Raw genomic sequence first — 14,905 nt, 5'->3', positions numbered from 1 at the left:
CAAAAGGGGCCCAAACCAAGTACTGAGTGCATATGCATGCTTATACTTTTCAGAGATCCAATATTGTTCTATGTACAATCCTTGTTTTATTGATTGCATGTAATATTCTAATTTTCTGAGATTGTGGATTTGGGGTTTTCATGAGCTGTAAACCATAATCATCACAATTTTGACAAATCACAGCTTGAACTATCTTGCTTTGCATGTAATGAGTCTATCTCATATATTAGTTTCACCTTTTAAGTTGCATTAGTGAAATAAATGAACTTTTGCATGATATTCTAATTTTTCGAGTTTCACCTGTATATTGTCCAAGCACCTATAAGATTTGATTTGTTAACAGATTGCATTCATTATCATTGTGCAGTCTTGCATATCTATGTTCACAGGTACCAATATTTCAGACCAGGCAAACAAGAGTATTTAATTCCAGCCAGTATTTTATTTTTATAACACATAAAGAAGCGCAAACAATTTGGCTTCATCCCTTCAACACCATTTTATATCTTTAAGTTAGAGAAGCTTATTATTCTGAGGAGGCACACCTTACAAAAGAATAATTTCAACACAAGTGGGTTATAAAGAGGACATTTGGAAGCAAGCAGAGACATAGCAGCTGGTGGTAGCATGATAAAATAGCCCAAAGGGCTATTAAATCTCTATTATGTCCTATAAATATCAGATGCCCTTTATTATCACTTTCCCTAAAATAGGGACTTAAGGATAAGATATAAAAGTTGAAAGAAACTAAGCCTAAATTTTATTCAACATTTATAATCTATCCCAACAGTTCCAAATAAATATAGAAAAATGGAAAAAAGCATATGGACAAAATGCCCCTATTTGACAGCTGAATTCCTCTTCCCTTGTAGTACACAAAAGAACAGCAAGGTAATTTAAGGCAAGCAAAAGACCTTAATGGGAGAAATTGTACCATTTCCATTCCTTCCTCCCAACTTTACATTTAAAAAAAAAACCCATGAAACTATATACATTTCTCCTCCCTATGTCAGTTCGATTGCTCCTTTCTATTTGTGCCAAGATGCCTTTATTTTGCTGCGGCTAAAGGTCAACTGGATACTCTGCAGAGGAAGGGCCATTTCTTCAATTGAACCAATCCTTAGCATTAGTTCTAATAGCTTTTAAAGCTATTCTTCTTATCCTGTTACTGCAGTATAATCAGTGAAGCAATTGTCTTGTTAACTCAGAATGTTGGTTTGACACCCTAAAGAAAACTGCTCTTTATAAAAACTGTTGGTTTTTTCCAAGCTTCCCCCATTTCCATTTATTTATCTGTTCTCATTCCACCATTTCATTAACTTGTCATTTGAAGTAGAAAAACCTTCAGCAATTAAGTGGCCGAATTAACCTACAAGGCCATTTAGAGGCTGGAGTGAAAGTTTATGTTTTAGGATATTTGTTTGTCTATGTGTGTGTATTATTATCCCAAAGCAATTCATTGCAGAATGAGGGTCTCTTCATTGAAAGTTATTGATCACCATACTGGCAATTGTGGATTGGAAGATAAATGTTTTCAACTTCCTGAGTGAGCTGACAGTGACTAGCCCAAAGACACTGACCCAGTTTTTATACCTAAGGAAGGATTAAAACCTGGGTCTCCTATGTGCAAGTCCAGCTTTTTAACTCTCTCTCCAAGATATATTTTTAATATATCTCTTTAAGATGTTCCACCCAGAGAAAGGAAAATGACCTGCCATGATTTGCCTGATAAGTAAAGGTAGAAGGGCACAAGAGGAATTATCCAATGGGAGGACATGATAAACTACAGTCCAAATTGAATACTTTGCAATTTGTAGACAAAGGATCTGAGTCTGGACAGAATTTTCTTAAACCACTGAACAGTCAAACCAGCAGAAGCACAAGATAAGATCAGCTTAAATAATAATGAAGCATATGCTCTTCATCTACAATGTTTTAATTCTTTTTGACAAACCAATTTTAAATTACATTGTTATAAGGAGTACAAATTTAAGTACAACTAAAATCAAACACAGCTATATATCCCAGCAGGTTTTAAATCTGCCAAAAAGAATACAGTTAGTCCTCAACTTAGAACTATTCCTTTAGCAACCATCGGAAGTTACAAGTGGTTTATGGCTGATCCTTACATTACAATCATTAGTTTCCCTAGTCATATGGTTGTAATTTGGGCGCTGGAGAGCTGGCATTTATTTATCACAGTTGCGGGATCCCAGGGTCATGTGATCAGCACTTGCAACCCTCCAGGTCAACTTCTGGTAAGCAAAGTCACTGGATACATTTAACAATCGCTGCAAAAAAGATCATAAAATTGATTAATTTTATGACCACATCACTTAGCAAGAAATGTTCCAGTCCAAATTATGGTCATAAATTGAGGGCTACCTGTATTGTATTGGTCAGTGCTGTTCATTCCTAGAATCCATATTCTTGAGGCTAGAGCACAAAAATATTTTATCTAAAAATAATTCTAAAGTTAGCAATTGTTTTAGCAGCTGTTGTTTTGAAAATCCCATGACTTCTTTAACATGAACAAATGATTTGTATAGGGAATTGACATTCCCTATACAAAACTTATGTGTACATGTTCAATTCATATTATATACATGTATATCAAACTTTTTATATTCACGGTAATTTGTCTAACAGCATGTGTAATTATGCAGCAGATTGGTTCAGCTGAATACTCTGCCATTTTAGCATCTTAAAACCTAGATGAATTCCTGAATTATACATTTTAGGTCGTAGTTAGTCCTCTAGCTATCCACTTCATCCCCATGAGAATTGCCTACAATTTCATTTTCATTTCCAGGTTTCCCTTTAAACATTTTCTGTAAATTAAATCTTTAAAATGGTCTACTTCAGACTGGTGGAAAAGTATACCTCTCCAAATGGTAGGAAATCATTGTACTTCCTGAACATCTGGATGACTACACATTATCTTTCCCAATCTAACTTTTATATCTTTCTTATCATATAGAAGTATTCTAATCTACTTTCTTCAGCAACGTATGTCATTTTACCTGATCCCTTTTGGAATTCTTCATTAAATAGCAATCAGAATAAAATAGAGGAAAGAAAATCAGCCCTTTTGTCATGTTTCTCATTGCTGAGTTGGCTTTTACCCTACAATCAATAGCAGTGAGTTACTTGAAAGAAAGAATATCATACATTATGAAGAATATGTTGAAGAGTCCCATGCAAACATCAATATGTGATATAAGGCAAATTTCCTCAGGAAGTCCCAGTGTTTGTAGTTTTATTTCCTATTCTCATGGTGTAAGGTGCTTAGAAATGTGTTCACTTGAATACAATTCACATCTTACTACCCAATCTTTTAGCCCTGTCGGTCCAAAACCCATTCAAAAAGTCTTGCTACTACTACACAGTAAATCTTGCTACAACTGCAGTCCAGTTTCAGAGTCCTCATTAAGGACCATATCTGAAGTCAGTTTTACAGTAACAAAATAATCACAATAAAGAAGGACCTAAAGACTTGATGTGCTGGGATCACAACTTGTAGAATTTCCTAGTCAACCAATGCTGGCTAGAAGTTCTAGGAATTGCAATCCCAGGACCTCTGAGTCAGGGTTCCCAATGGCTTTCAAACCTGACACTCTGCAGGGCACCAGATTGGCATTGTGAGGAGCAACAATATAGAGCACTTGTGGGCAATCTCAAATCCTCTCCTTGGCTGGATAGGAATTATGAAGAACTGGTCTATTCCTGGTTCATTCTTCTGTGGTTGTCAATTCTACTTTTTTGCCAAGCCATCTTCAGTTTGTCATTTCTTCCCCAGAAGTCACCACTTCCCAGCCTTTTATGTTATCTAAATCTTCCTTGTGGCAAGTCTGAGTCTATTAGTTGCTGTAGTCACGACTTTCCAGAATGATGTTCAGAATATGTTTTAGTTGGGTGAGGCGTGCCTTCAGGGAGGTTTCAGAAAAAATGGTCAACTTGTGGGTCAAGTCAAGGGGCAAGACAGATATAAGCCACCAACACCAAACTGGTCCATCTGGTGATGCCTAGTGAGAAGATAACAGAAAATACATCAATTCATTTTGCATAATAAATAAATCAGGAACTATTAGTTATTTGAGTGGAACAATCTTGATGACATCAAGATTCAGCGCGGAAGTGTAACAGGAAAATTTCTTTATCATCTGAAGACTTAATTCTTGCCACTATCTACTGAGCAGATGATCAAATCTTTTCAATATAATAAAAATCATTTTTTTTAAAACTCCTACAAGGAAGACTAAGGAGTAGGAGCAGAACAATGTCCCAAATGTTACACTGATAGATGTTAAGTGACATATATTTAATGATATACTGTAAACTGGTGCGTTTATATCAGCTGCATTCATAAACCATGCTTAATCGAGTTAGTTAAAAATGCAGTGTCTGAATTCACAACATGGTAAGTTTGCTTTTGGTTTTTGGTTTTAACAAACTGGTTGAGCAGATCTGGTCTGTTTGCCTGATTTGTGGCTTAATCCATTTTGTGAACTCAGAAAATGGATTCTGTCTTTGATCTTTCATTCTGATCACAGAAATATGTCACCTATGGGAGTGCCTCATTTCCCCTCATTATCATGAGACAGATCTCCATGATCTTAAGATCAAGATCTCATTTCAGGCCTCTGGAGCTGTTAGGATGATCTGGACCCAAAATCTATTGAATCCAGTTGGTGATATATGCAGCTGCAGAGGTTATTTTTCCATGCACATCGTGCCTCTGCAAGATGGTCACCTATTCAGCTGTGTGAGAGCCCCTGGCACCTTCTCTAAGCTTGATTACAGGATTCTGAAGCTCATTGTCATTCTTTTACTGGTTGTTTTTTTAAGCTGATCAAAATCTTGCATATTTGAGGTACTCTTGACAGATGCAGAATTAGTATGGAGCTGCTTGATGGCATCTTTTCTAGATGCATTTCCATTCATGGCACAGGACATGAACAGACTTGCTGGCGAGGTTTAGTGTAAAGGTTAAGGTGCTGGACTGGAAACCAGAATGCCACAAATTCTAGTCCTCCCTTAGGAATGGTAGTTGGTAACTCTGGGACAGTCATTCTCTTAACCCAAACATTCCTCAAGATTGTCATAGGGCAAACAGCAGGGAACGTTATCTATTCTACTGTGAGTTGCACAAAATAAAAATATATCCACCACTTGTCTATGAATCCTTGCTCAAATTGTTTTGTAGCTCATAGTCAGGAATTATTAGATCATTATAAATGTCTGCCAGGAGGAGAAGGCAGCAATGATTAGACTATTTGTATCCTTTGGCGATTATCAATTATAGGTTAAGCTCTAATGTGACTAAGGAAATGAGCAGCCCTAAAAAAGCAGATTAATGCTGACTTATTAGCCTACTAGTTAAGCAGCTTCTTTAGATAGACATGTGATACTATTGGTTCTTCTTGATCTCCCAGATAAACCAGTTAGGAAACACAAATAGACAAACTAATTCTACTTTAAGGCTTATAAGGTTCTATTGACAGATTCTTGCATGCCTAAAAGTACAAACTTCCAGCTAGCACTTTTAACTGCTTAAGCATTGGAAACAGTCTTTTCTAAGTGTCTTTCTCTTGACAGTTAAGTCACTGGGGGCTCCTGCCTCTCTTGCCTGATTGTTTCTTAGCAAGCAGCAATTTGTCTCTTTCCTCAAGGTCATATACACATTCCATTATAGCCAGGAATTTTCCATCTGTTGATCAATTTTTAGATTGTCTAGGAGAGCTGGGGCGGGGGGGAACACTGCTTGACATGGGCATCCATCAGGTTGATCTCAAATGATGTCCCTTGGAGATGCTTGAGTTGCTCCTAGAAATGGAGTTATTACATGGTGTCTGTCAGTGCTCTATTCTGCCTCTTTTCAGTATCTACATGAAATTATCATGAAGTATGGAGTTGAGTCCTCTCTGTGTTTGGTGGAATCTAAATCTATCTCTTTAAAGCTGAAGAGCCTGACCATCAAATAATGTTTGAAGGTGCTCAATGTAAAAGATCACGGTTTCAGAGAGGTGGAAGACAATTCCATTCAGAAGTGGTCTGAATGGAATCATATTCTAAATGAGAATATACGTGGGAATACTGCTGAATCCAAACTCTTTCTGTTTTCCTAAAATGAAGCCATGATCAAAAGTATCTTTTATCAGCTTGGTACATCAATTCCATCATTTCCTAGAAGAAAATGACTATGCAACTATGGTACACATTGTAATAGCTTCCAATTTGATTATTATAATATTTATTATAGTAGATGGGCTGCCTTTGTGTCCAGTCTGGAAAAAAATTACAAAATTCAAAATATAAGCCATATTAACTAGCACCGTGATGGCGAAACTATGGCACACAAGCTGTCAGCTTCAGCATGCATGTGTGCTCTGGCCAACTGATTTCAGGCTTTCCGTAGGGCTGGGGGAGGCTCTATTTATCTTCCCCAGGCTTCAGGAAACTTCCAGTAGGCCCGTTGGGCCCATTTTCCACCCTCTCCAGACTCGGGAGGCTTTTCCGGAGCCCCGAAGGAAATACCAAGCTCAGTTTAGAGGTGAGCAGTGCGGTGCACATGGGGGGGGGATGTATGGGGCTGTGCGCGCATATGCATGTGGGGATGCACTTTGCATTATGGGTGCCGGCACACGCATGTGCTATCGCACACCCACACTTGCATTTTTGTTACCAAGCAACAAAAAGGTTAGCCATCACTGTCCTAGTACATTTCAATGGATCTCATTCTGAGTGCTGACTTTTGATAGCCTAAATCCAGGTTATCTGAAAGTATACCTTTTAGGTATTTAGGATCCTCATAGTAAAAGTAATTAGTGGAAATGTGATTATTGCTGCTATAAACAAGAATGTCCAGAATGTTGGAATATTCCAATTATTTGTTAAAAACCTAATTGGCTTGCAACTTTTCTTTAAAAAGATTCTAAGCAAGCCTCTTAAAATAGCCCTAAACTGATTAGTCTAATTACAGCTTTTTTTAAATAATTCTGGCTTAATTTGGATTTTGATTTTATGTCTTATTTTAAAGACTGAGATGTCAGAAAACAATAACACAGCCTAAGCTAAGGAATAATTAATTGAAATAAATCAAGTGTTGTGGATACCACAGATCCTTTAGAAGGAACATTTTTAGGAGGTGAAATGGCAAGTAATTAGGAATGAAAAGTAGATAAGACTTGATTCAGTTTTTTACAGAGAAGAAATCAAACACTCGAGGAAAACATATTTCTAGGCAGGAATAGATACACGACTTGCCATTACTTTCTTCTAGAATGTTTTTTCAGCTTCTCAGTCCAGTTACAGCCCTGGAATTTTACAAAGTGACATAGTTTGAAGATGAGTTCATCTCGCCTAAAACCATTCCTCCGTGTAAAGCATGCCTCATAGATGATCATCTAGCCTTTCCAAAGACTTCTGATGAAGAAGCATTCAAACTTTCATATGGCAGTCAGGAAGTCCCTCCTAATACCTAGCTTGATACTTAGCCTACAACTGTCTTGTACTTTAATGTTGTTCTGGTCCTGTCCCCTGTAGTGAATATGTCTACCCCTTCAAGCACAAGCCAGGAGCAACACTGCTTATCCTTTTTCAAGGTCAGCTAAGTGCTGCCATCTTCATCAAAGGATCCTTCCCAGACAATGCAAGGTTACTTGCAGTGATGCAAGTGATGAGTGAAGTAAGGCGCTTTTGCTATGGCACTTCTGTGTAAGATACTGGATAAAAAACATGGGTGAGGTTAATTTTAGGTTATTTTTTTCTTTTTAGGCCAAACTCAGGACTGTTCTCTAGTTGTTCAGGCATTTTGCTCCAAATTATAAGTTGCTTTAATTTAACCTTATGGCTCTATAGATGTTGCCAATTTTATGGCTTTCCATTCTGTGTGCCTCATTTCTTTTTATGGGTTATTAATCTAATATTCTTAAGTGTATGCCATTCTAAGGATTTTATAGCAATGGCAATTCCTTAAATTATTCATGCAACTAATAAATGATATGGTGTAATATTAATACAGCCAACTAATATCTTAAATTAATAATTGCTAATGTAATAGCAACTTAATACTGAAATATTTAGAATAGTCACCATGGCAAAATTGCACAAAGTAGGATGTCCTTTCTAGTCTTTAAAAAAAATCCCAAACTTCCTATTTTAAAAAGCCCTAAAGGTGTGATCTTTCTTTTAGAGCTGTTAAAGTCTCACTTACTACTTGAAGAAAAAGGTTTGGAGATTCCAGCAACTGAAAATCATAATTCCTAAAATTAATTTATTTAGACAGAAAAGTGAGATGTAATAGGTTATTTAATTCTAAACTAAATTTATTTTGCCACTGAATAAATTAATTAACTTTGTTTATTACTACACTCCTCGAGAACTATGATTTTCAGGTACTAAATTATCTTAAGGCCATCTAACTGCTTCTAGAAAGAAAAACATATATAGATAGCTATGATAATGCAATATCCCTAATAGTATTTACTTGGAAAGGCAGCATTTCTAAGTCTGTATCATGAATCATTTGTGCCTTATGGTAATTTAATACTGCATTTAAAGAGCATTACCTGGTCAAATAGCTAAAAATACATTTTTTTAAAAACTGCATGAATGTACAAACTGCAAAATTTTAAACTGCTAATTTATTTTGTTAAAGCTGCTGCAACTTCTTATCTGCCTTTATCTGATCTTGAAAAAATATGCAATGACAGACCTGCATAGTAATTGGATGGGATACTACTGTAAATCCCAGGGCAATAGGCAAATCTAAGAAATCAACAACGCAGCCCAGAAGGTAAGAGAAAATAACTTCCATTCCTGCCAGGAAAACTTCATGGATTCCTTGGGTCCATATAATCATCGGATATTGAGTTGGATTCCAGGGAATTATTTTTTTAACTCCTTCAATTTATACTGTACAGAAAGCAGATGAATACATTTACATATATGAACCTAGATCTGAAATTCAAGGTAATTTAGTTCCTGTAAAATAATTTAAAGATGGCTTCTTCTTTCATCATCATCTTGACCCCATAATCCCTTGCAGGGTAGTGTCTGAGCAACTGAATGGAGCTGAGTGTTTACTGGCCGGATGCCCTTTCCTGTCGCCAATGCGGAGTTATATTCAGCAGATATATTCTTATCGTGCCCAAAGAGAGAAATATCTGCCTCTATGCCAGCACAGGATAATTAACACATTGCTCCAATCCTCCTGCATTCTTCTACATTCTCTTCCAAATTAGAATGTAATCTGAGTAATTTTATTGTTATATACATATGACAGTCATATATCCCTTTTTATCAGATCTCATTCCCCTGCAGATTATTTTATATTTCTGGTGAGAACAAGTCTCAATACCTGTATGTCTTCCTCTTTTTCTGGAAGTGGTCCATGATGCATCACAAGCTGTCTGAAAGTCCTGCCCCCATGTTCATAAAATCTCTGGGTTAGCTCATAGGTACAATCATGTAAATTCTGCAGCTCAGTCTGTTCTTCTCCTTCCATCTAGATCACAAGGTCAGAAGTTGAAAATAAACAAAGTGAAGCACATCGAAAGTAAAAATGAAAGAACCTGAACAACAGTTGAGATCAAAAGAGAGTGTTAGAGAGAAAACATAACTACTAAGTAGAACTCAAATGTGGTTGACATATAGTAGGGATATGTAAAATATTGCATGTTTGAAAAATCTGGTTTTGAGTGGTCTGTGCCAAAACTGAAGCATGTGCTTGGATGTTTTGCTCCACACACAGAATTAAGTGTGCTATTTTGTGCAGAAATGGTTTGGGGATGGGAGATAAGAGAAGGAAATGCTCTTGACGAAACCCCTCAGCCCAGTGGGAAAGGAAGGTGCTAGGACAATAGGGACAAGTCAAATGCTTTCTTCTCTACTACTGAGGTTGCAAAATTGCAAAAAAGGAAAAGTACAAGTCCTTTTCATTGGCAATAGTGACAGCTGATCAGATGAATGGGATAGAAGGCAAATTATGGGGCAGGAAGGCTGGTGTACAGGCCATTAGGAGGAGCAAGAGAAGGAAATAGGAAGATGCATTTCAGTTACCCAGGCTTCTTTAAAGAAAAGAGTCTTCTTAAGGCAGACATGTACTCATTTGAGAGCTGCCAGAAGAAAGTTTTGCTTACTAAAAGAAGCAAGGTGAATAGAAGCTATGCATTAGTACATTATAAAAAAAGCTCAAGCTTGGCAAGTGACTATTTTAACCAATGAATCAAATAATTAATGCTGTGTTTGGGTGGGGTGCAGAGATTATCCTGGCTTTGCTGCAAAGAACAGAGAAGACATTTAAAAAGTGATTTTCCTTCTAACAGTGAACAGCTGTTGACCCATAAATTGAAAGCGCAGACCCGTAAATTAATGTGATAGGTTTTTCTACTTGTTTTATACATTTATTGTACCAAACTATCAATGAAAAAAACAACAGCAGAGGGCCAAATTGAATATTCTATCTCCCATCTGCCCTATAAGATTCAACAGAGTAAGCATGGTTCAAGTAATTATTTTGTAGCTCAGCTGTGTTAAATTTGTTCATTTTAATTTATGTTTACTTATTACCACCTTGAATGCCATCTTTTGGTGGAAAAGTGAAATATAAACTCAATAAACCATGAACACCTAATAAATCATGTAGACGTAGTCCTCAACTTACAACAGTTCGTTTAGTGACCATTTGAAGTTACAACGGCACTGAAAAAAGTGACTTATGGCCGTTTTTCACACTTGCAACATCTCCATGGTCACATGATCAAAATTCAGATGCTTGGCAACTGACTCATATTTAGGATGGCTGCAGTGTCTCAGGCTCATGTCTCATGTCTCACCTTTTGCTACCTTCCTACAAGCTAGGTCAATAGGGAATCCAGGTTCACTTAACAACCGTGTGATTAACTTAAGAACTGCAATGATTCGCTTAACAACTGTGGAAGGAAAGGTCTAAAGTCGGACAAAGCTTATTTAACAACTGTCTTGGTGAGCAACAAAAAGTTTGGGGCTCAATCGCGATCATAAGTCAAGTCCTACCTGTATCAAGCGGTTATCCAGTGCATATCATACCTTTTATTTTAGCCAAATCTTTAGGACTTTACTCTTCACATAAGAACTACTCACCTTCTCGTCTTCCAAGTATTCAACATCTGCAGTGTTGTAGCCATCTCTGTGCCCTCGTCTCAAAACTCGAAACCTCCTCTTGCCTATAGTATCCACCAATGATCGTCCATCAGGAAAAAATGCTATTTTTTGAATCTCCAGTATGCAGCCATAGTCAGCAAAGCTGAAAAGAGACAAGGCTATTAATACAGGATAGAAGGAAGATTCATATCCTTTCCCCATTTCTGGTGTGCTATGTAACTTGTGTGAAATGAAGCAAACAAAATGTTAAAAGGTTAGGATATTTATGTAGTTACTTACCAAGCATGTCTAAACTATATTAAAGTAAGCAAAATATCTTTACAATCCCCAAGGCATGTCACAACTTTTGAGCACCCCTAAGGTTTGGAAATTTAAAGTTGAAAGATTTGACACGTCCTATGTGGGATGCTACTAGGCCAGCGATGGCTAACCTTTTTTGGCTCGCGTGCCATAAAGGGGGGGGAGAGCGCAGGGGGGTCGTGCATGTGCGTGCTGCACCCATAATAGAACATGCGACCCCCCCCCAGTGCCTATGCGTGCATGAGAGGTGCTCCCTCCCATTTTTCCATGCTTTTTTCGCCCTCCCCAGGTTCCAGAGGCGAAAACAGTCCCCCCTCCCCCCCAGAGGCCTTCCAGAGGCTTCAGGGACCTTCAGGAGGCTTCCCTGAAGCCTCCGGGGGACTAAAAAGGACCCTCCGAGCAAACCAGAAGCCACTTCCGGTTTGCTCGTAGGGTCGGTTTAAGCCCTCCGGAGGCTTCAGGGACCTTCAGGAGGCTTCCCTGAAGGTCCCTGAAGCCTCCGGAGGGCTTAAACCGACCCTACAAGCAAACCGGAAGTCTGTTCCCGAATGTCCGGTTTGCCCATAGGTCCGGGTTTTTTGCGCTCCTGAGACTTCAGGGAAGCTCCTAAATCCTCCAGAGGGCCTCCGGAGGAGGGGGAGGGGAGGCTCTTCTTGCCCTCCCCAGGCTCCTATAAAGCCTCTGCAGCCTGGGGAGGGCGAAAAATGTCTTTAAAAAGGCTGAACTCAGCTGGCCAGTGCGCACATGTGTGCTGGCCAGCTGACAGGGCAATGCTTTGCATGCTTTGCATGCCCTGACAAAAGGCTCCACGTGCCATAGGTTCGCCCTCCCAATACTAGGCAAATGCTTTGAATTGAATGGCTTGGGATAGGAGGATCCAGACTCAAAAACAATACAATTTAAATGTAATTAAATTAAAATCCAATCACTATCCAATACTGGAATAAATTTCTAATACTGATTCCTTTTCATTTGTACCCATTTGACTCTGGCATTTCACACACAAGAAAAACTTCCTTCTATCTTTTAGGTTTTACATTTACTGCATATCCAGGAAATGTATCTAAAGAACATGCTTTTAATGTATTTCTGGGACTCCCACATAGTCCCAAATAATGACATTTTCAACCAGATGCATATGTTCCCTCCTTTTATACTGCTAACACAAAAACACTACAAAAAGTCACCCTGCACAAGCAACAGACTGCATTCAATATGCAGATGTTAGAGAGAGAGCTGGCATAGTGTACAATATTGAGGGAAAGGCTGTAACCATCTCTACTCTACCATAGATAAGCACTAAGTGCAGACTAGCATGCAAAGAAGTATCAGTAAAAACATATCAATATCCACTCATCTATTTATTTAGATTCTGATTATGTTCCTCCTAATCATTGGTATCTATCAATGAAAGCTGATTTGCAGCTTCATTTTTATGGAGCTCAGTGGAGTTTTCTTCACTTCTCTAAAATCTAAGTTTTATAGGAGAGAAGGAAGAGGAAGAGAGCATTCAGTTACAATTCAGAAGTTGACATTCTGCCTCAAAATGCCAAGCAGAATCCACGTATAGCATTTCAGAAAACAAAAGTTAATGTATTCCTTTTAGTATGGTTCCATCTGTTGATTCAATCGACCAAAAATTGTGGGATTCAACCTCTGCTGTAGACTCAAATTTTAAAAAGTCATAGCCTCGGCCTTCTGCATGACTTACTTTTTTCCATCTTCATACATGCACATGCCAAACATCTTTGTGCCAGTCTCCTGACATCTTCGCATCATGAGTCGATAGCGAGGTTCAAACACATGCAGAGGACATACAAGACCTGGAAATGATATGGTGCACACAAAGATGGGGATATTCTTGTTTAGGCTATAAAAGAAAAGGGGGGGAAAACCATGATCAACAAAAGTGCTACTAGGAACTTGAAAAATCAACAGCAGGATTTCAGAGTAGAACATACCACTGGATAACTTTTATGCATGCACAGAAGGATATGAACCCTCCATGCCTGTTCAAAAAGATACAAATGCATGTGGACCAGTGGTGGATTACAACCGGTATGCCCCAGTATGGGCGTACAGGTGCCTGCCGGGAGCACCAGGTACCGTTCCAGTATAGTGCTCCGGAGGGCCCACCCGCCCTCCCTGTTGCACCTTACTGGTTGCAACAGAATCCGGAACCCACCACTGATGTGGACTATTGAACCTACCAAGAAGCCAGATATTTATTAGATTTGCAGGCCCATTTTATTCCATGAACTCTAAAGAACTACCAAAAGTCATGTTCTATAAATGCATCTAGTTCATCTGTCCGTTCTAGCATTGCTCGGGACATTCATCAACACTGGAACCCTACACTGATAGAGAGCTACACTTCTCTGAATGTGTTTATTCAACCTTGTAAGTATTCCTGGAATAAGATGTAGGGAGACACTGCCATTAAAACCTTCATATCAGATTACAGAAGACACAACAGAGAAAAAGGCTTAAAGGCATGATAATGTGAGGCACTCATTATAGAGCAAGGATGGTGAATGGGTTCCACCACAAATCCGTGAAGCCCTTATCCACGGAGACATAAGTGCGAAGACTAATTTGCGCCATTTGAAGCGCTAAGGAAAAATGCGACCCTATTGCGATGACATAATCGCGGAGGGCAAATCCGTGCATTCCCAAGCACTCAGTACCCTAAACCTAACCCTAAACCTAACCCTAAAACAAACCCCTAACCTAATCCTAACCCTTACCTTAATTGAAATCGGTTTTCTGCCGCAGCGCCGTTTTAAAGCGCCCTTCTGTTGCCGCGCTGTTGTCGCGGCGGTGATGACGCGCGGTTATGATGTCGCGGTGATGACGTCGCGGCTTTAGCGACGCGCTTATGTCTCCGCGGATAAGGGCTTCGCGGTTTTGTCGTGCCACGGGTGAATGAATGAATGAATGAATGAATGAATGAATGAATGAATGAATGAATGAATGAACGAATGAATGAGTCGGGCTTGGAAGCCATCTTTTACAGTGAGCCTCAAGCCTGCTACATATTCTACTGTGGGAGACTGGGAGGGGGGATTGTATATGTGGGGAAAACCTGGAAACTTTCAGATTCGGGTTTTTCCAGGTGTGCCAACATGGCTCTTTTAATAAATTGGAACTTTGAGGAATCTCTAGCCTCGAACTTTTATGTTATTGAGGATGCTATTTGGAATCCTGACAGAATTAATTAATTAATTAATTAATTAATTAATTAATGACTCAGGGTCGCTATGAACATATTCTTGGGTTATCTAAAGCTTACCTTGTGTAGGTGTATGCATGAATACAGAGAGAGAGAGGACCAAACACACACCATTTTTTTAAAAAAATGCTGGAAAATGCTAAAAAGTGCTGGGGGAGATAATTAATTATCTGTGATTAATAATTGAAATAAGCAGCAATGAAGGGAACTGAAGTTAGGAAAACCAGC

General features: G+C 38.6%; 1 protein-coding gene across 2 annotated transcripts in view; it reads right to left on the bottom strand.

The window, feature by feature from the left end:
- Nucleotides 1–1,915: 1,915 nt before the first annotated feature.
- Nucleotides 1,916–14,905, bottom strand: part of LOC106547425 (LON peptidase N-terminal domain and RING finger protein 1) — a 30,265-nt gene continuing 17,275 nt past the window's right edge. For both annotated transcript variants that reach the window (XM_087709422.1, XM_014064600.2), the window contains 4 exons: nucleotides 13,157–13,315; nucleotides 11,125–11,287; nucleotides 9,362–9,508; nucleotides 1,916–4,025 (listed from right to left, as the gene is read on the bottom strand). In XM_087709422.1, coding sequence (XP_087565548.1) covers nucleotides 3,861–4,025; nucleotides 9,362–9,508; nucleotides 11,125–11,287; nucleotides 13,157–13,315 — 634 coding nt within the window. In that variant the 3' untranslated portion in view covers nucleotides 1,916–3,860. The remainder of the gene's footprint in view (nucleotides 4,026–9,361; nucleotides 9,509–11,124; nucleotides 11,288–13,156; nucleotides 13,316–14,905) is intronic.

Source organism: Thamnophis sirtalis, unplaced genomic scaffold, assembly GCF_051295495.1.
Source record: "Thamnophis sirtalis isolate CommonGarterSnake01/CBP01778 unplaced genomic scaffold, rThaSir2_p1.2 scaffold_3, whole genome shotgun sequence".
NCBI classification, from domain to species: Eukaryota; Metazoa; Chordata; class Lepidosauria; order Squamata; family Natricidae; genus Thamnophis; species Thamnophis sirtalis.
This window is presented reverse-complemented; position numbering and strand designations above follow the sequence as displayed.